At 38.5% G+C, this 22,357-nt stretch overlaps 1 protein-coding gene across 1 annotated transcript in view; it reads left to right on the top strand.

Annotated features, from left to right (window-relative positions):
• Positions 1–19,271: 19,271 nt before the first annotated feature.
• The window catches only part of LOC103147499 (transmembrane protein 132C-like), a 153,273-nt gene continuing 150,187 nt past the window's right edge, over positions 19,272–22,357 (top strand). Inside the window, exons 1-2 of the mRNA XM_007565883.2 lie at positions 19,272–19,784; positions 20,238–20,418. Of these exons, the coding sequence (XP_007565945.1) occupies positions 20,370–20,418 (49 nt within the window). The 5' untranslated portion in view covers positions 19,272–19,784; positions 20,238–20,369. The remainder of the gene's footprint in view (positions 19,785–20,237; positions 20,419–22,357) is intronic.

Here is a 22,357-nt window from a genome sequence, read left to right on the forward strand (position 1 = left end):
AGAGTCAGCGTATAAGTCTCAGCTCTTAAAGAAACAGAACCTCACAACAGAATTCAGTAGCACCCAAGTCAGAATCATAGCTGTACTTCTTAGTCAAAACAGTAAACCCACCTATGAGTAGAATGAGTAACTAGTGGGACTTGTGCTTGAAGCATAATGAAATATTTTAATCTCTTTGAAACACACTTATACTAAGCCAGTATACAAATGCCCTATTTGACTTCAAATAAAACCATTTCATGTGAGGTGCCATGTATTTCACCATTTCTTATTCATGTCTTTTTACACTCTGCTCATGCCTTCAGGTAGCATGTGTTTTTTCTTTGGAACACCAGCTTCCCTAATGGGGATGAACAGCACAAGAAACCCCCCCCCCAAAAAAAACACATAATGACAAAATGTGATACTGATACTGCCTCAATTTGCCTGATAGTGAGCTAACTGTTTGAAATGAGCATGTCAAACAGAGATGTTGTGGAGTTTAGGTGAAAGGGATATATGTTTGAATTTACCCATTGAAGGTCTTGACACATGGCATGGCAAAATTGAACTCTTGTGTATAGGGGACCACCATTTGCAGGAGTTAGGGTCCACAGCTGCCTTTGAAAAGCTGAGACCACCTACAAAAATACTTTAACCGGCTATTTAAATAATTTAAGCATTAAATATACCATAATGTGTATTAATGCACACAGTGGATACCATCTTAGAACTACACCAAAAGCTAGCATCCATGGTCTTCTTTATCTGAACACACAGGGGAACAGCAAATCAGCTGTCAGATTTACTGCTGCTGGACTGGCTGATTTGCAAACACCAGCCAATTATGTCTCAAGTAGCATTGCCTAGGAATTTCAGCTAAAAGGCCCAGTGGCTAAAAAGAAATAGATCTGTGTCATGTTATATTTCTCCTCTGGAAAAAGGAAGAAAAAATACTATATAAACATATTAAGGTTTCAAACTGAACCTTTTAAAACATTTTAAAAGGTTCAGGTTTAATGTTAGCTATTAGTCATCAATAAAGCCTGGCATTGCAAGTACCTGAATGGAATTATTATTTGGTAAACTATGAAAATTGAACATGCTGTTATGTCACATTTGAAATGCCTGCAAGCTTTTAAAAAGCTATTTGTCCGAGAAATAAAATTCATCTCTGCAGAGGAAAGCTTGTGCCTGTTTGCCTTAGATAGAGGACAGACCCGTTCTGGCACAGAGACTGAGTCTGTGCCAGCTCTGTGTAACTCACCACTGAGCTGTGGCACATCAGACTGAGTCCTGGCTATTCTGTTGGAGCAGGACCAAGCACATCTGGGTTATTTGGAGGCAATCAGAGTGAAATATTGTCTTCTGCCACCCTATGCAGAAGTGAGGCGAAATCATCACCAATTAAGTTGGTAGATCTGTTTTCCGTTTCTCTGCTGACCCCACCAATAATTCTAACAGCAGGAATCGATGGAAGCAGCCTCCATCCAGCTACACTCTGGAAAACACTCATGAGTTCTCGACCTCTAAATTATGTAAAGTTTATGCTCAATCTTATGGTTTTCTTTGCTAGGTTACGCAGGTCATCCTCTGCAACACTCTGTTTACCAGCTTCCGTTCTCTTTCCCTTTGAATTTTTAATCACAAGTTTATTCAATTCGCCGTCTTGTTATCTGAAAACTTAAGTTTCCTCTTCAGCTACAGGCTGGTAACTTTCACATGCCTTTAAACTACTGGCAAAATGTCGAATACCTAAGCTTGATGATGTACGTGACCTCTGAGAATAAAACTCGGGTTAGAAAAAAGAAGATAAATGGCTTTGAGACCATGATGTCCTCTTTCATTCCTTTGTACCTCATCAACCTACCTGATCCTATAAAGCTGCCCTGTCATTTAAGCTTTTATGGTGCTTTTTTTCAACACACTTATTCCTTTGTGGCTTTTATGTTGAGGTTTTATGAGCTTGCAAAAAAAAAAAAATCATATTTCTGGACATTTTGTAAACATTTTGGCTGTCATTCCTTTTTTCCTCTGCACACTGCGAACCCAGTGTTCATCAAGTTTTTTTTGGTGTGACATTGTGAAAACTTTTTCATACGGTGTAATTAAATCACACATGCCCCACTGGGTAGAGGGCACAGCCGTCTCATGACTTCTTCATAATTGCTGGAGGAAAATTGTTCATTTTATGTCAGTATCATTCTGCAGATGCTGCCCTTCTGTTATAGCTCTGCCGATATGAATGCTTTAAAAGTATAAATTTTTGCTTTGCTAGTTTTACCGACGGTGCAAAATCTCTGATGATAGCATATGAGATGAGGAGGCAAAAGGATTCGCAAAGCAAAGCATCGGAGACCTCTTCAATCCACAGCAGGCGATTGAAATTGAACCTAAAGGAAACAAACATTTTTTATATCAATTTAAAAGTTTTGAAGTCGTCCAATCTTATTAAATTTATTCAATATCTTTATTTATTTATAGAGGAGTACTGTTTTGTCACTTTAAGCAAAACAAAATCTACTGTGACACTTTTCCATTGTTTCTATTTAGGATTTTACAAAAGTCCCCATTCATAAATGGCCCAGTAGACATGAAGCTTGCAAAGACTTCCTTCAGAGCCCTCCAGATGCCAAAGAGAAATAATAATTTGAGAAATTCAGTCTTTTGGTTTAAAACAAGCCATATGCGAGGGTTTGCAACTGACATTGCTCTTGTAAATGACAACCAAGCCGTTATTGTTTGTGTTTTAAGAAAATGGAAAGTTGGATATAAAATTTGCTACTTGCTTCAGGAACATCTGTTTTTGACTCCCCACAAGACACTGCAGGGTTTTCCTCTGAACTTTTGATGGACCTTAAGCATTTATGTATGAAAAGTAATGGAAAACTTACCATGTAGTTTTCCAATGAGCAGATGACAGAACAGGAACAGGATGAACAGGATGGTGTGCTTGATGAAGGGGGTTTGGACAGCAGAGTCGTTAGCCCTCGGTCCTTTAGATAACAGGGTGGATTATTTACGGCTTCAAGATTATGTGCACCAAGTGTACTTATGGTATTGAAGAGCTCTGTTGGAATGTTTCTGAATGAGGCCAGACATACTAATGGTGCTGAGGGCTATTATCTCTCTGTGCAGGAGGAACACTGTGTGGCATCAGCTATATTCTCTACTGCATATCTGAGTTGAACCTAAAACTGTACAGTTATAATGTGGCTACATGGAGCTCAAAGTTATTCACGTCTTTGCAGATTAAGTTTATATCTATATATATGAAGGATAAAAAGAATACCTTTGTGTTTTCTTAAAAATTCGACTGAAACTTTGAGTATTACAGCCTACTTTTAATCAAAAAATTTCATGCTCCAAATTATACTAACAGTGCATGAAACCAATGCAGTATGCATTGTTTATCACAGCCACTGTGACGTTATGATGACCCCTCCCAACATCTTGCCTGTTGGGTTACCGTCCACATGCTTGCAACCACAAATATATTTGGGAATGATCATGAAAAAATCTGAGTATTTTTGTCAGACTTTGTTTTGCTGCATAGAAATTACTTAGAAAATGTGCTTCCTACTATATACTGATACCACTTGTTTATGTCTTAAAAAGTACTGATCATGATGCATTTTAGATAGGATATTATTCATTAATTAAAACCACAATTTAAGGTCAGCCATGCAAGATCAAGACATAAATCACAACTAGAGTCCACTAAAATCAGAAATGATAATAATAAAAACATATTAAAATTTGGTTAAGTGCTTATTTCAAAGAAAGGCAAGTGCCCTTTATTTTTGTAGCTTTCAATAAACCTTCAGTGAGACTTTTTGCTGCATTTGAAAATAAAAATAAAAATATAAGATGCATGCTTCATAAGTAATAACATAATAGAACAGTTAGCCCTGTGCTACACAGATATTTAAGTGCAACAGGAAAATCAAAAATCATGCATGATCAAAAAATAATGCAATATATACACTGTGCCGAATGCATTAAAAATAATTAAATGTATCTGCTTCTGAAACTATGCATGTTACATAAATATAGACAACACCTTCCAGGACAGAAATCAGTCATGTCTGACTGATGACACTGTCTCAACATTTTCAAAATAAATAAATAGCAAACTAATCCCTTCTAGAGTAAGGGAAAGACATGCAAATCCTTAAAGTGCAAATATTGTCAGGTTGCTTGACAACAAGGCTTCCAAAAAATGTTTTAGTAAGATGACTAAATAACATCTAAAGTCTAAATTATTCCATAGTTTTGAAAAAACAAACAAAAAAAAGAAACAGTGAATAAATAATGAAATACAAATGAATTTGTAAGCATACGTTGACTGAAACTCACTGTGTTTTGCGGAGCTGGGGAAAAAATGTTTTCTTATCAATTATGCAATTTTTGAGCATTTAACCTTGTGTGCAGACAGATAAATGCATTAGCAGACATGCAAATAACTGAATTTAGGCAGTGAAAGCCAAATAATTAGAAGTGCAGATAACTGCATGCTGAATGGACTGATTTAATCTCGCTCTTGTGTTTGTGTCAGTCGTGCGGAGGAAACCTGTTTCATCTTCTTCCTCTCAGAGCCTGTATTTACTATTCAGCAGGATGCTCCTTGTAATGAATGCAACTCTTAATTGCCCTGAGCCCTCCAGAGCCAAATGAATCATAAAATGTTCCCTTATGGGAATTTGTCACTGCTGTGCTGACTAAACAATAGGCTGGGTTGGCTTACATTTATGACTGTGACATGGTGAGTTGCTTCAAGGCAACTTGTTGTCAAATGAGCCAAAGGGGGGCTTGGAGCAGTGGGCATTTCTAGCCACCCCATAAGTGTCCAACTGTTGATGATCCAACTGGATGCTTTGATTTAAATGGAAGCTGGCGGTCATAAAAACAGCCAGTTTCTAAAAAAAAAAAAAAAGCCGTCTTAGTTTTCCTCAGACTAAGCAAAATGTTGCAACTAAGACTTTTTTAATTTGGTTTTTGTCATATAAAACAGTTCATTGGCCATGTTACTGACTTGCTTTTGCTTTCTTTACGTTCTTACACGATGTTTGATGCACTGTGTTGCATGTCGAGCACAAATTTAAGTGTTCATTTCAACAAAATTACAAAATTTCAGCCTGGAAAAGTATGCGCACACCATCAGCTTTTTCACATTTTGTCACATTACTGTCACACAGAACTGTAATGTGAAATAGTTGTTTTATCAAGAAATTTCCAAACATCTGAGCCATTATACAAAGCTGGACCCTGTTTACTATTTTGGTTACTTTTTTAAAAAAATATTTTTTGGCACTAATGGCCTTTATTTGACAGTAATCTGACAAGAACAGGGCAGAGAGAAGTGAGGAGAGACATGCAGCAAAAGTTACGGAGGAAGGGAGTCTAACTCAGAATTGCTGCGTTGAGGTCTCTGTGTACACGGTGTTTGCTCTAGCCACTGCGCTACGCCACACCTCAACTTGCGTGACTTTTGAATGCAAATAGTTCATCAGGGTAGCTAGGCAGAATGCAAATACACACCACACTTTTCAGATTTCAAGTTGAAAATCAAAATGAAAAACATACATCCTCCATTTCACAAATGTGCAATCATTTCTGAGGGGCTACAACACAAAATCCAACTAAAATACGCGCAGAACTACTGCTAACAAAACGTGTTAGGACTCTGAAAAGATTTGGAAGGGTTTGCATGTTACTGTTTGGAAAGATGCTGAAAATCAACCTCTTCCATCCAAATCCACGTTCGTCCTGTTGATTTCTCCTTAGAGGAAACCGAAATATATACTAAATATATACTAAGGTGTTTATGAAGGTAAACCTCAATGATTGTACATGGCTATTGGGTGGTGGATAGTGCACTCCTGGCGGGTGTGATTAGCCAGGGGCTTTATTACCTCTTGTAAAACATTCCAGACTTTAATGCGCAGTAGAGCCCTTCCTTTCTTTATGCTGCTCTGGTGCACCCTGTTCTCTTCTCATTACAAATATGCTGCTCCTGCAAATGTACACCTTTCCCATCCTCTGTTGAATAGCCACCGCTGCCTCCTTGGGTTTTCACAGATTTAAGTACTTTCATATGTCACTTTGACACATAAAGAGACTGGAGGGTAAACAAGCTGGCAGGCCATTGGTTCTACGGTTAGACGTTTCATCTGATACGGTTTGATGTTGTGATTAGTGTGGTGGACGGCGGGCATTGTATCAGCCTGTCTAGACACTCTGACACAAACTTGGCAAGACTATTTTCCCCAACACTATTTTCCCCATGTAGCATCTCCTTTTGAAAGAGCTGCCCAAGACAGATTTTGCAAGTCAAAGGGTTGACGCTGCTTCAGTGTCGCTGCAGTTGCACGGCAAAACTTTCGATAACATTTCACGCCTCGCTCTGCTGGTGCTCAAAAGCATCTGTGAGTGGACTCGAAATGATTTTGTTTGGAATCCATTAAGATGCATCAAATGTGACTGGATTGTAATCAACGTATGACCATGTAATTAAAATAAGAACAGTTAGGACTCCCGAGGCGAAGATTTTGATCCAGCTGCATTAACTACCAGGTGGTCAAGGACTCTCCAAAGCAACATTTAAAGTAAATATATGTACCGAGGTGCAGCTATGCCTCATTCTGGAACAACATAGTATAATTAATCACTTCCCCTCCATTAATGTTTGTAATTCAGTAACTACTAAAAAAACTCTAAAATGCCCTTAGGAAGCTATTTCCTGCAGGGGATATATACATTTGTATTCATGGATTTTTATAAATGCTATGGAAGAGAACATCACTGAACAGCTTTGCAGACTGATTTCATTCACTTTGCCCAGACATATGAAGGAAATCTAAAAAAAAATCCCATGCTTGTATTTTGCTTTTTTCTTATTGAACTGAATCATAACATCACATTATTCTGCTGCAAATACCATTTGAATGTGTCACATTAAGAGGTTCATGCTGTTTAGTATCCTTCTGCAAAAAATATGTTTTTAAATGTAAAATTCAATACAGGTTAAGTTTTCCAGTAAAATGCAAATATACCCAGTAGACAAACCTTTGCTTCTGGATTTTATCTGCTGCACATCCGAGATTTTCAGTTGCTGGCATCACAGCTAAAATGGTTCAGTTTAGTTCATGGTCTTGCCAAGCAATCAAGGTTTAGCAGTCTCAGTAATCTTTCTTGACAAAATGGAAGGTCATGTATAACCAGAAGAAATGTTGCTTTACGTTTGTTTAGGTAAAAAAAAAAAAATAATAAATTTGCCACAAGGTATTTAAGCTACATCTAATAAATAGAACACACTAAAACAGTTTTGTGATTGAAATTAGTTTTCTTTTAAAAGACCGTTTCATCCAGTGTAGTTGACGACTACACCAACAACACAAACCCAGTCAGGACATGAATGGTGTTTGCAGGGTCTTGAGAAGGTCTCCTATAGTGCATATTTAAGGGGTTGACGGTTTTCCTATTACTCATCACAGCACGTGAGTGTTTCTCAACATTTTAGAGACACTGCAAAATTGTGGCAAGTTTATCCATTGCATGATTCTCTCACGCATGTATTGTTGGCATGAGAAAAAGATTTTGGATTTGGCATGCTGGACTTCTGCCAAGGCTAGAAACAGTCCTGATCCCACAGCTGCTGTGTCGGATCTCACAGAGAAGCCTCAACAAACAATCAATCCACTTTCTCCCCACCAATAAATACCTTACCTTGTCAGGCTATTTGCTCCTAGAAACATATGCTCCCTATTGGAGTTGGGTTTTCAGCTGATGAGAAACACCAAGCAGTATGGTGGTTGCTGGGAGACAGGAGGAAGCAGAGAGTATTTAAAAATACAGTTTAAGTATGGAAAATGCCTGTCTGGCTTTAAAGATTGAGTATCAGTGAGCATAGTTTATGAAGTCATTTGATCATAGTGTTTTTGTATGAGATTAAATGACTGTAAACAAATTTTAAATTAATTTAAAAAAAAATCTAATCTATAACATTAGCTTATGTCTGGCGTTTTTCATCCCATTTCATTATTTAGATTAAGATGAATTGAGCCAAAGAAAAACTGAGAACAAATTTACCATGAGGTGAATCTAAAACTTTGTGTTGTTTTAGGTTAAACCTCAGAGAAATTGAATCTTACCATGTCCACTTTGTAGCAATACCAAACTCATTGCTCATAAGCATGCAGTATCAGAGTCATGCAAAAAAGAACATGATGTAGATATGATGAAATATAATATAATATCCAACTTGCTTCGGGACTTGAAGGCAACATTCAACTAATATATAAAATAATATAATATAATATAATGTAATGTAATGTAATGTAATATAATATAATATAATTACAATAGCTGCATGCAGTTATTGTAATGAGATAAATAATGTCTGCAAATCACCACTGCATCGGAGAATTAATGAAACTTTTAGAAGTACATTTGCACCTGATGTTGCTATCTAAATGTGTTGCAGTCATGCTTCTAAATGACTCCAAGCCATTCTCTTTGGCCTTTATTACTGGAGGTAAATGGGCTGCAGGGCAATCCAGCGTTGTCCGTCCTGCTTAGCCGAGAACTGCAGCGGGAGCTGGTGGCTGGCAGTGCTGCCAACGGAGAAATTACAGAGAAGCCGAGGGGAGAAACACAATGCTATTTGCTGTGTCACAGAGCAGAAAAGGAATTCCTCCCGCCTCAAAGAAAAGCTTGTTTTGTTTCACCTATTCTTTTCTTATTTCTACTTGTGGTATAAGCTACGCTGTTCCTTAATGTGCAGAGACACATTAATGTTCCGGTTTTTGGAACATATACATCCCACCCAACTGTCCAACCTTTGTCATCAGAGTAGCTTTCTAAATAGTACTAAATTATTTTCCCATTGATTTCTAGTTATTGTGTTCTTCTGTGTGACCAGAAATATATTTTCTTTGTGTGATTTTCTTTTTTTTATTACTGTAGAGTGAATCCCCTACAAAATTGAGCAGGCTGTTGGAAAACAGTGAATAGTGGTAGTAATTATCAGATTTCTCTCTGATCCCCCCCCCAGCCCCCTCATTTTACAGCCCTAAAAATAATATACCGCTGTTGACGCCCTCCCTTTTCATACTGTTTGAGGTCAGAGATAAAGTACTTTCTTCAGAGAAAGAGGAGCTCCAGCATATTACATTTAATGATCTCTTCTTGTTCCACCTGTATCTCATCTACTTTCTTTTCCAGTTGCACAGATCAATGTGACAAAGAGAGTGACCTTTTGATGCTCATTCACAAGCATGAGAAATCTGCACTTTAGCTACAATTTAACAAAGACGAATGCTCTCAGCGGCAGCGGTCTAACTGTTTTTCTTCGGGTACGTTGATTTCCTCCGACAGTCCAAAGATAAGATGCGTATTAGCTTCATTGCTCATCCCAAAGTATCCACGAGGGTGAAATTAGTGAACGAGAAAATTAAACCTCTGTCAATTATGGACTGTTTAAACGATATAGTACTTGTAATGCTCTGGAATTCTTCAAATTAAACACTAGGTATACAGAACCACACATCACATATTCCTCTAATATTATTCATTAAATAAAGAAAAAAGACGAGAAGTATGTTAATGGCCGGTTTCAAATCTTTCAAAATCTTTTAATTAAGAGGTAACATGGTGTGCAGGTGATGGTGGGGCAAAGGGGCAAGTTTCTTTAATACAGTTATTACTGCACTAAAGAAAAATCCTATACAAGTATGCAAAATAAAACACTGATATGCCACATATTTTAAATCCTGATATAAAGCATTTCCCAATTCCAATGTATGCTTTGGTTGTCAGTGCATCAGATGCAGTCCATTTATTTTCTACACTGATGATCATGAGAATGTGAAATAAGGTATTTACAGGTTCATGCATGAATGAAGATGATGTACCAATTTTTCTCATTATTATCTTTAGGATAATATTTTAAAGGTACAATTACCCACAAGGTCAGTGTACATCAAACCTAATATCTGCAGTGCAGACCGTGAACTTTGCAGGTACATATTACCACATCAGTCCATCCGGTCGCTCGGTGTTAAGTGCTGTGCAGCATATAATGACAGTTGATGACAGTTGGGCCTTGAGCTCAGCTCTCTTCCCGACTGCCTGTTGTTGGTAATGGCCTAGGGAGCGGTGCAGTGGGCAAGTAAAGACCATGGCAGGTTAGACATCAATCTCCTCTCATGGCGGAAAGGTCTCTCTCGGAGATTGATAAATGTTAATTACCTAATCCTGACATCAGCTGGAGAACGCAGCCCAGGCAGCAAAATGAGAACATGGCGACAGCGGAGGGGAAATTACTCCAAGCATTAGCTTTTTGTTGTTTTTTTTACACTCGATTTGCTACAGAAGTTCACGTAGCAAGTTCTTGTTTGTTTTTGATTACATTTTTCTTTCCCGTATTTAGATCACATTGTTGCACCCTGTGACACACTTCAGGAATAACATGTTTTCTGTGGAGGTTGTTTATACCGTTTTTCACGTCCAGGTCTTTTTTTTTTTTTTTTTAATTGAACCAAGATCACTGATGACCTTCTACTGTTTTGTAAACATTTTTCAACTTTTAATTGCTGGTGTCACGTGTAGCATATTTTAATAGGAAAAAAAACCGCAAAAACATCATAAGCCTATCTCACGTTAACTACATAAACTGAAATAAGATTATCTGTGAAAATAAGAATTCAGGCAACCATACAGGATGCCATGAATACAGTTTAGGGTAGTTGTTCTGCTGGAAGGTGAACCTCTAGCTCTTCTTAGTATACGCAGAATTGAGCTCCACTCATCTTTTATCAGCTGTGATCGGTTTTCCTGTCCCTGGTGGAATAAAAAACATCCCCACGGAATGATGCTGCCAGTACCCTGGTTCAGCTCAAAGTTGGTGTGTTCAGATGTTAGTTATCTGTCATGCACATTTCATACGCAGGCCAAAGAGTTTAACGTCAATATCATCTGACATTTCTTCGACATGCTTGCTGCGTTCCCTAGATGACTTGTGACAAAATGGAACATGAGCTCCTAATGGCTTTCATTTTTATACTCATAAATTGTGGACTGCATGACCGTCATGGGTACTGTTTTACAACCCAGCCCTGCCTTAAGCATTTCTACAGCTAAAGACAGTTGCTGGCACTTGATTTCAGTTAACAAAATCAAGTGCGAAAAATATCTTCAAAATGCATGCACGTTTCTGGAGGTAATGTCACGAAATTTGAATAAGTGCAGGTTGTATAAAAAAAAAAAAAACTTTAATGGGAAACTAGATTTAAATGGCTCACATGCATTTCCTGTCCTCTAAATTGTTGCTCTCACAACGACTGGAGCACATGTGGTTTTGCACCATGTGCCGAAAGCCCATTTAACTGAAAAGCTTTACAAATTGATGAAGAAATGTGAACAGGATGGGGGGGCAGAAGCATCAATTTAGTGCAGTGGAGTATTCTCCATGCATTTGTCCTCATCAATCAATATAGATCAGCTAACAGCCCCGCTCCAAGTCTGCCTGCTGCAAGCGGTGAGGATGTAATACTGCTAATCAATACTTAAGTGATTTTGCCTCAAAGAGAACAGATGCTGTGCAAGTGAGCCAGTTGATGTATACCCAATGTATACTTACCAGAGGAAAAAAAAAAAGGAGAGGAACCTTTTCTTCATTTTATCTCTCTGTCTGATATAAGCAGAATATGAGTTTACTGAGACACTAATCTATGTTTAAGCAATAATTCAGTGCCTCGCGTAAGTCATACGTTTTAAACCGTTCCACATTTTCTCACATTATAACCATAAAACTTAATGTATCCTATCATACTTTTATGCTATAACCCAAAACAAAGCGGGAGATGTTTATGACATAGAAGGAAAGTGTTTGTCTTTCTTTTTTTTTTTTTTTACCATTGAAAATATGAAAACTGTGCTGTGCATTCGTACAACGCCGCTCAGTATTCACCTCTCTAAATTGTAAAATTAAGCCAAAATAAGTCCTGGTTTTACTTTATCACAAGTCAAGTACAGGACAAAGCAAAGATGGTCAGATGAGATAAACGTTTTTGTCCACATCAATTGGTACATGAAAAGTGACAATGTAGACCACTCAGGTCACACCTTGCCTACAATAAAAAAAATGGTGGTGGCAATATTATGCAATACTGAATCGTTTCTTTTGCAGGGACAAGGGAGTCAGAGAAGAAAACTTTCCTGCAGAAAGCCACCCAGACATACAGCGTAAACTGCAAATTTCCTTGTAAAATGCCAAGTCATAATATGGAACTTGCAATTATATTATGACATGTCGATGTGAACTATAGAACGGGCCTCTTAATTCTGATGTTGACTTTGACACCTATTTTACTAAAATGTCTTTGTGAGACCTGATTTACCTCCCTATTTCCCTTTCATGCCATCTTCCAACCAGCTGTTGCAGACACTTTATCTGTCATTTGCTACTCTCTGTCCACTTCCTTTCTCCCCTTCAGTTTCAAAGATGATACTTCTACCCCTCTTAAATCCATTCCTTAGATCCCTGTCTTTTAAGTAATTCTAGATCCATTTGCAAGCTGCCTTTCAGTAAAAAAAAAAGACTTCATAGAAAAAAAGCCTCTATTCATCTAATTTCTTTCATGCTTTTATGAATACCAATGAAGCCTCTAAAATTTTCAATCTGGTTTCTTTTCCATTCGCAGCTCTAAGATTGGCTTTGTCAAGGTCACCAAGGACCTGCTGCGTTGCGTCAGACACTGCCTGAAATCCATGTTAATTAGCCAGGACCCCAGCTTTTGACATTGTGCACCACAATATCTTAATCAACTTTGCCGGTATTGGATTATCTTGCAGCTGTCAAACAGGTCCACTCTCCGTAAGACTGGGTGAAGCAAACTGCTCCTCTGCTTGATGCTTTGGGTTCTGAAGGGTCTATTTTCGTTCTCCTCTCATTGGGGAAAAAACCAAGAGCAGCCACATCACAGATATTCATGAATACAGATATGACATCCTGTTATAAATCCCCCAAAAAAACTTTGCTAACAAGATTCCTCCCATATGCACTTCTATGCTTTTGAAATTAGAAGTTGGATGTCCAAAACTTTACAAACAGCTTGATGGGTGCAAATCAAGTCATTTAAATGAGTAAATATCAACACAAACTATCCAGTATTAATCAGTTTTATTATTATTATTATTATTATTATCTGCATTTTTTAAGGAATTATAAAGTAAACACGATCCCAGCTGAGTTCAGGTTTGCCTTTGTTGGTGAAGGTACTTTAATCATGCAGGCGGCTTCACAGCTGACATGAACATGTAAGGGGAACCACGTCAGGACTGACATTTTGTTTTGCTGAATTATCCAAAGAAATCCAGGCTTTCATTCAATTCATACACATCGTGGGGAAAATCAATCATGAAAACATCTAAAGAGCAGAATTGCTGTTAAAGAAAAAAAAAATGCAAGTTGAATATGGGTATTTATTTAAATGCTTACTGACTGCAACCTTGAAACCTCATAGTAGAGAAGAATCAACAGTGTGTCAATGTACTTAGCTGTGAAGGTGTTCAGAAAACTGTTTAACAGTGCAATACAATCAGGGCGGATGTGAATGTTGTGATGTCGTACATACAGTACTGGAGTCCTATAAAAGCTAAGTTAAAGTACATTTTTTAGAGGACGTGAGTGTGTACTGTTTGGTATGTATGTGTGTGTGCTGTTTGGTTGGGATTAGGCAAGCACAGAAAATGCCTTAATGGAATGCATTAAATTTAATTTTGCATAAGATAAATGTACACCTTATACTAGAAACAAATAATTAATCACAATTAAAAGAAAATGTGCAACAACAGTTTGGGAAATCCAATGAAAAACTGTAGAAAATTATTTCAGTGTTAATAACTGTGATTTGTTATAATTTTCTTCAACTGCTCAAATGATATAAAAGTTTAACAGGGCTCCCCAAGAGATTTTGAATGCCAGAGAAATAATTTATTTTAAGTTGTTTGATTGTTTCCACCTATTAGATTCTGAGGATCTGTTAGATAGTATCCACCCACCCCCATTAGCAACCCCGTCGTGCAGGGTCACGGGTGTTTTCCTGGCTGAGCATAGTCTTAGATAATAACGTGTAACGTATTGGAAGAAGAAGAAAAAAGGCTGATGAGATAAATCACCATTTTTGACAATGTGTTTACTTCGCTGATGATATTCTCCAGCAGTTGCCGTTTCTCACGGAATTATACTGACACCATCGCTGACCTCTTTGGTCCTTTATTTGTGTGGAATAATATCCAAACGGTGCATAACAATGTGAGCGGAGATGTATCTCACAGCAGTGTCTGATCTTTTATTCATAACCTATATCTGTCATTGAGCATCTGCTTCCCAATTCTCAGTCATCAGCGTATTACTATATTAGTTTCTTTCTGCTGCGTCTGCAACACGAGGGCCATAAAACAATTTTCCTTTCAGATCCCTAATAAGGTCAGCTTTTGGTTAAGACTCTACAAAAGTATTCACACTCTGTGAACTTTTTTTTTCTCTTATGCGCAGCACAGCAAAAAAAAAAAAAAAAAAAAAAAAAAAACTGTAGTGGGTTTTAGGTAGGTGTTGCCATGTGTAGCTTAATTGTTATTGCTTTGAAGGTCTTGCTGTAGGTGTTCATCTCTTTACATTTAGTTTTTAAAATTATTCTTGTGTTCTGATCGCTGCGCTTTTAGATTTTGTTCCCTTAGATGAATGTTATTCTTTTCCCCATAATTTGTAGTTTCTTTGATTCTCAGTTCAGCTTCTAGTGTGAATTATTCATTTCCTTCAGTCAGCCTGTTTGCCTCCTCTCCCAGCTGCACCCTATTAGTAATCAACCTGAATTTTCATTGCTCTTTGCTGGATTCTTCCGTTTTGTTATCGTTCCTGGTTTCATGCCATTTACCATACCCTGCTCCACTTTGAGTCAGCATTGTAAGTCTTTGTTTTCCCCATTTCTGAATACAATTAATTCATCCTCTTGGTTCTGCATGCTTTTGGGTCCAACTTAAAACCTCAACGTGACATTGGCATGTATTTGGATTCAGCAATTTTCCTTAAATTCTCCCAAAATAAAACCCAGTGCGACCGATTGCCTTCTGAAGTTATTTAACTAGTAAACGACAACGAGCTGAAAACCATTAGTTGTGCCCTTGGCGAGACTGGTATTCATGAAGGATGGCGAGAAGAAAGTCTTTGCAAACGAAAACCACAAGGAGTCCATGAAACGGCAAACATGTCCGAGAAGGTGCACTGGTCAGACGGGAGCAAAACTCAGCTGCTCTGCCTGCGTGCAAAACAAGTGTGTGAACAAAAGGACACCACTAATTATTCTGACCACATGATTTCCATGGAGAGAAATGATGATGGCATCAATCTGTGCGGATGCTTTTCTTTAACATGGACATGGAATAATTTCCTATTAAAAAGCTGTTTTCAGTGGGCCCTTTGTTTGGCAAAAAATATGTCACAAAAAAGACCCATTAGTTTGTTTGTTCATGTTTTTTTTTAGGAGTAGACGGCGATAATATCCTGTAATGCAGGACTAGTCCTGCAGCTTGTTGATGGGTTTTAAGGTCAGACCAGTTGAGATTCACGTCGCTTGAAGAAACTCTGCTCATGAACAACCTTGATCCAAAGTTTATGGGATGTAAATGATATACATCAGACTGAAAAAGAGTTAACTTAAAAAATGCTGCATTGTAAAACCTAAACAATGTAAGTGGGCCCCTAAATTAATTGCTCAATTTAACATTTTCTGGTAACCTACAGTTTGACTGTTACCACATCACCTCTTCTGCTGCTGCCTAATGCTGTATGGGTCACTGATAGCAGAGATGTTTTCATTCTCGCTGCTGAGAGCAAGCAGACAGGCTTATCCGAGAGCATCACTTAGAGTGAATCAGGGGAAACGGCAAATTAGAAGTTCAGCATTGGATCCAATTACGCCGGGTGCTACCTAATACCAGCAGTATTTGTTTCTTTGTCGTGTTTTCTTCTCCATGGGTCCATGCAGGGAGATACTCTGCAACTTTGGACTCAAGTTAGTTCTGTTTATTGGTGCCTATGCCAGATGGGTGAGCTTGTATAGAGGCAGATTCTGAGTTTGAAAAGACTGAGTTTTGTCACATAATAATAGTCTGACCAGCCAGGGAATGCAAATTGGTGATCGAAACATATTTTATGGCAAGACCCATCAGGATGAACAAGGGTCCAATGAAAGAGTCATTGAAATATTTTTCTTTGTATAATGCCATCTCAGTGGACTTATTACAGAGAAAGTATCTGTTAAGTTTAGTCTGGGCTAGGATGAAGCATGCGCATGTCTTTCACGCACTTAATGTTTGTGCTTCTGAAATCGGTAGAAACTTAACAGGAATTCACAAAGAGAAAACTGACAACCTAAATACAGAGTGAGAAGGGGACTAATTAGAGAAGCTGTCAGGAGACGCACGGTAGTTCTGGAGGAACAGCAGATATCAAAAGCTCTGGTGGAAGAAACTGGAGGGAGGAGACTGCATCACGCATCAACCTGAGCACAAAACCCACACTGATAAATAAAGTATTGGCAGCATCATGCTGTGACATGCTTCTCTTCACTAGAGAAAGGGAAGCTGCTAAGAATAGATGGGAAGGTGGTTAGAGCTACATGGATGCTAATCCAGGACGAAAACTTGTTGAAGGCTTTAAACACCAACAACTGAGGGTTCAACATATAGCAGGCTACTCATACAGCCAGAGCTAAAACAGAATGGGGTTAGTACAAAGTATTTTATCGTGTTAGATCACGTAGCCAGGTGAGAATCGGTGGCAGCACTTTAAGATCAAAGTCCCCAGATGCTCTCCATCCAATCTGACTAGGTTTGGGTTATTTTTCTAAAAATGCAAGGTTAACCATTTTAATCTCTGCATGTGCTAAGCTGGTAGAGACATATTCAATCTTTAAACACCATGTATCATTTAATGCATGGATGTCCAAAGTCAAGACCCAGTGCCCTGCATGCTTTAGAAATGTTCATGCTCCAACACATCTTATTCATTATGACTTAAGTTGCTCTTCAGTGCGTTATCATGTTCTACATGAACATGCCAACTGCCAGTTCCTGGGCAGGAAAACATGTAGGACACAGACCCTTGAGGACTGACTTTGGACATAACTGATTTGTCTTGTGTCTCCTTGTTTTGGCGTACCACCTAAATTCTTAATGCAATATGGTATATTGTAGTCTGTGCATGCAGTAAAATCAGTAAAGTTTTAAGGAAGCTGTATCTGTGAGACCCAAAATGGGTGATAAAAGGCTTAGCATTTTATTTAAGACGGTTATTATCCACTGTGCATTGTTGTGTGCAAGGAATCTCATTTGTGGTACATTTACTTGCAGCAAGAAACTTTTCTTGTAACAGAAAAGCAAATAAAAACCAAATTGAGTGTTTTAATTAAAATGAACAATACGAATTTTGTGGTAAATTGACTCTAATTAGATTAAACTAGTTTCCACCCCCAAAAAAAAAAATAATGTAGGCAAAAGAGAATAGAATACCCTTTACCTTTTTTAGATATTGAGCATATCTAAAAGGTTCTTGAGCAAATTTTGGCTTGACTGTTGCATCAGAATTCAAATGGTATTTAAAGCAACGTGACCACATTATTATTTGTCATTTACCAGATATCAAAAACATAATTTTATGAACCCACCGAAGAAATACACTAGTCTTCTGAAGCCTTCCTTACTGCTTAGTGTTATTTATAGCCAACTTTTAGAAAGTACTCCTCTTTATGTTATTGTAGTGGAATGGAGCTGGATGAGGAGAAAGCAACAGAGGATGGAGGAGTGAGCATTTCGCCTCCATGCTCAAGGGACACCTCCTTTGCCGCGTTGATGGCCTGTAATCGCTGCTCGGTGTTGTCGTAAGAGGCTGCGGCTGCAGGGTGGCTACCTTTCACCATGTCACTAGTTTGTGTGTCCAGTAATGGCTTGTTCACTCTGATCTTGAAGAATGGTAGTTGTAAACTGTCAGCTTAGCCAATGGGCTTTTATGCGGCAGGGGCGCAGGGGACAGAATAACCCACTAAACACGGACTTTGATGGCGGCTTGTTGAAAGTTTCCTGTAAATAAGACTGTGTAAGAAATTGGACTTTCCTAACAGATGTAAAGCAAAAGCAGAAACTGATTGCTTAGATAGGCAGCACAAATTATGACATTATTGTAAAAATGAATTGAACATTTTACAAATATATGTCTAAAAAAAAAAAAAAAAGTGTGGCGTGCGCCGTTCATCTTTTTGTGTACATCTTAACCAGCTTTGAGCATCAGGAGACTGAATATTTTTTTTTTCTATTCCTCTTTGCAAAACAACTCTGTCAGTTCATTCATTCTGTTCAGCCATTCCAAAGATTCTGAGAGGAGTCGAGGTCTAAACTGAACTGCTTCACTGTAGCGCTGACTGTACGTTTAAGGTTATTGTCCAGTGGTAAAGTGAACCTCTGTCCTGGTCTCAAGTCTTCTTGAGATCACCCCGTCATGTAGTTCCACCAATCTTCCCTGAAACTCAAGCCTGCTTCTTTGTTCCAACATATTTTTACCTATTTGTTCCGTTTGTTCTGCGAGTGATTCTTGTTGTCATTTCTCTACAGGTGCGATTGAGAAGCTAACCCCGCAGTTGGCTCCCCTGCTAAGGGTTTGCAGTATTTATGCAGCAATCTATTCTCTCAGAGTTTTAAAGCTTAGGGAGGGCAGCTGCTTTGCACGCAGAGGTGATCCATAGGGGGCACTGTTGACTCTCATGAAATAGTCTTGGTACAACAGGTTGCACCACTCTCTGCTACGGTCTGCACCGACTGCACGCTCAAGATCAACCCAGATGACGGTGGTGATCAAATTAAATGATCAAGTTTACTCTGATAAAATTATATCTTTATTAGGTGCATTTAATTAAAACGCCCCTATGTGAAAGTTTTTTTTTTTCTGGGATTTTATCCAATGACATGTCCGAACCAGGATTTTTAAACTGTTTTACATGCGTAAAACAAAATCTCTCCCCCCGCCCCTCCACGCAAAAAAAATTTGCAAAAATAATGTTAATGTTCTTGGGTCCCATCACTCACATCCACTGCTCATTTTCTCCACCCAGCCGAAAATGTAATTAATCCCATCGTGAGGAGTGTGAAGTTTCATTTCCAATTTACTTTCACTTTCTTGCAACGCTTTGGGGAGAAAGGACGCAATCTTCACCTGAAATGAGCTGTGGGTGTAATGGCACAGTACTTTGCTTATGTGATGCCCGCAATCCCCTTTGCCAAACCCAGCCTGGAGCTCGCCCCCACCCCTCCCGTCGCCCTCCCTCTCTAAGCCCCCCCTCAGCTTCTGCACCAGCATCCTCAGCCGCGGAGTGCGGAGCGAGGCGAAGTGGAGGCAGCGCACGCAGGAGCCACTTCACCGCCTCACCTCACCCGATCCGCGCTTCCGATTCGCGGCGTGGAAAGTTGCGGGACCGCGTCTCAGATATCCAAGTGTCTGCATGCGATGTTTCAACCCAATTCGACGGATTTTTAACTGGTGTTCAGAGACTAAGAAAAGAGGAAGACAGATATCCACGAATGTTAGAGGAACTCTTGGCAAAGCGCAAATTGACTCACTGGGATTGCCTTTTTCTTCTTTTTCTTTTTTCTTTTCGTTTTGCTGCTGCGGTGGTGCGCGAAAATTTTGCAGCCTTAATTTAACTTGGAATCAAATGCTAACATCGGATGGAGTGTGTGCTAGAAGAGTAACGGTAAGAGGCGCAGAAACAACCCGATAGTGCATTACTTTGTCTGACTTGGATAGTTGGATAGTAGTCAGTTAGAGGCTAATAAGTTTCGGAGGCACCAAAATAAACAGTTCTCCCCAAAAATAATCCTGATGGATAAAAAAAAGTTCAGTTAGAACTGAACCACATATTGGTTCAGTTTTTAGTAAACAAAAAAAACATTTTAAATTCACTTTCACCCTTTGTTTTCTGAAATAATCTGAATTGGTTGGGATACTTAACAGAAAGATTTCAAGTAAGGGTCAGGGGGCACTTAAAAGTTAATGAAATTATTAAAAGTGGATTTGTACGAAAGACAAAAACGACTATATTCATTAAAATGATATATTAGGGCTCTAATGTCTGCCCAATGGCGACAGAAACTGTACCAGAGATATTTCTGGGCATGTTCCTGATTGTGGATGTCTTTGTCCACAGGTTGAATCGCACAGAAGACACAGTGATTTCCTAAATGGATATCTGCTCAGAGAGGATAATTTGTGTGCAAAGTAGCACCACATCCTGCTGAAAAGGAGTTACCCCTTCAGGTCCCCCCCTCCTGAATAAACCATGGGGCCCCGGCAGTGCATGGGACTCACCATGCTCTTCCTGTGGACAGGTAAGCCCATCCCTCTCTCTCTTTCCAGAGCAAAAATCTGCCGCCAAATAAAACATCTCTTACAAGGTTTTGCTCAGAAACCTGAACAAGATTTATGAACATGGAAGCTAATGGTCATGAAATAAGAGACACTGTAAATACATCAACCTTTTTTTCACTCAGGGGGTGTTGTTGAGGGCAACACCCCCTGAGTGATTTCATTCAGCATGGAGTATTTAATGAAATGCAAATTGTATCCTTTCAGCCAACGGCACATATATAATTTATGAGACATATAATTAGCTGTAAGCTGTTGTGGCAGAATACAAAATGACTTGTAATATTAACATGAATGAAGTGTGACAGTTGTCTCCCGTGAGTGTGTGGGGTTAGGTGCCACAGCACAGCACTGGAATAGCATGCAGAAAGTGCGTGCGTGCGTGTGTGTGTGTGTGCGTGTGTGTGTGTGTGTGTGTGGAAGAAAGCATGGAACTGCAGAATTTGGGAATAACAACAGATTGCAGTCACAAGCAGCGAAAAGAGAGGCGGTGCATCCTTTGACAAGTTTTCACAGATTTGCAGTTGATAAGTGTTTGTGAATTTGTGCATTAATTTCCTAGTACTGCATATGGTCCAGTTGGTGTGTGTGCAAGTTGTCATATTTGGAAATGTGCAGTCATGCGATTAAAAATGCATAACTAGGGAACAGACGAGTTCCAAGCTTTCACTTTGCAGATAATATTAAGCGCCTTCCCTTATGGATACAGATGTGAGAGAGACACAAATCATCTCTAATCTCAAGCATTTTTGGCTTTTGGAAAATAATCAATTTACATGCGTATTAAGTTAAACATCACTTGATGTTTTGTCCACTTTCAATCATTTACGAGGTCTTTTCATTATAAGCGTGTCATCGCAGGAATCTGGAAATGCAGCACTTTTTGTTGAATGTGACTCAGTCTTTTGTGCAAACAAACAAAAAAAAACACAAAAAGCTTTTTTTGCTTCTGTTTTCAGACAAATCCCAGTGTGCAGTTTTCCATGAGAAAAAGAAAATATGTCAAATACAACTATTGTTACAGAGTTCTTTGGGTTTTAAAGTGACATTTTTTTTTCGTGCTTAGAGTGCCTTGCAAAAGTCTTGCACCTTTTGAACTTCATCATGTTTTGTCAAACAACAACAGTAAATTTCATTGTGTTGGGATTTTCTGTGTCAGACATGCACACAATAGTGCAAAAGTGTGAAGTGAAAGGAAAGTTTTATTTTTTTTTTAGGAAACAAAATAATTGAGAAGCTATAGGTGAGCATTTGTGTGTAGCACCTCTGATATAACTTAATTGGCTAATTGCATCTGTAAATCTTTGTCTAACAGTGTTTCACATCTAGAGACTCAGTTTTAATCCATTCTTCTTTGCAAAATAGCTGAAGTTCTCTTGGATTGTACGGAAAGTGTCTGCACAATTATTATTTTCTGTTAGTTTTGTCACTGATACTTAATTGGATTTAGAACTGTACTAAGTCCTAATGAATATGCATTAATTGATCTTAACCATTCCATTGTAGATCTTGTGGTATGTTTAGAGTTAGCAACCAGCCACCAGGTGAATCTCTTTCATAACCACAATTTCACCACCCAACAAGTCTTCAAAACAGATTAGAAAAAAAAATGCTTACCTTTGTCCTGCCATTTTATACCTGTTTCAGTTTTACATAAAGCTTTTTTCATATAGCAGTGAGCTTTTCACATATGAGGACACTGTTACTGTTACTTTGTTCCTCTATAGAAACAGCCCTCCTACTTCATGATGCTGCCAACACCATGTCTCCCTGTGCGATGGCAAAATGTGAAAAACCTCTACGAGTAATTTATAAATAAAACCCTAAGTGTTTTCCAAAGCAAACACTTTACAGGACACTGTTTGTAACTACACTTTTGCAGTTTAAAGTTAATAAAAATAT

The sequence above is a fragment of the Poecilia formosa genome, unplaced genomic scaffold (assembly GCF_000485575.1).
Source record: "Poecilia formosa unplaced genomic scaffold, Poecilia_formosa-5.1.2 Scaffold6, whole genome shotgun sequence".
In the NCBI taxonomy this organism is placed as follows: domain Eukaryota; kingdom Metazoa; phylum Chordata; class Actinopteri; order Cyprinodontiformes; family Poeciliidae; genus Poecilia; species Poecilia formosa.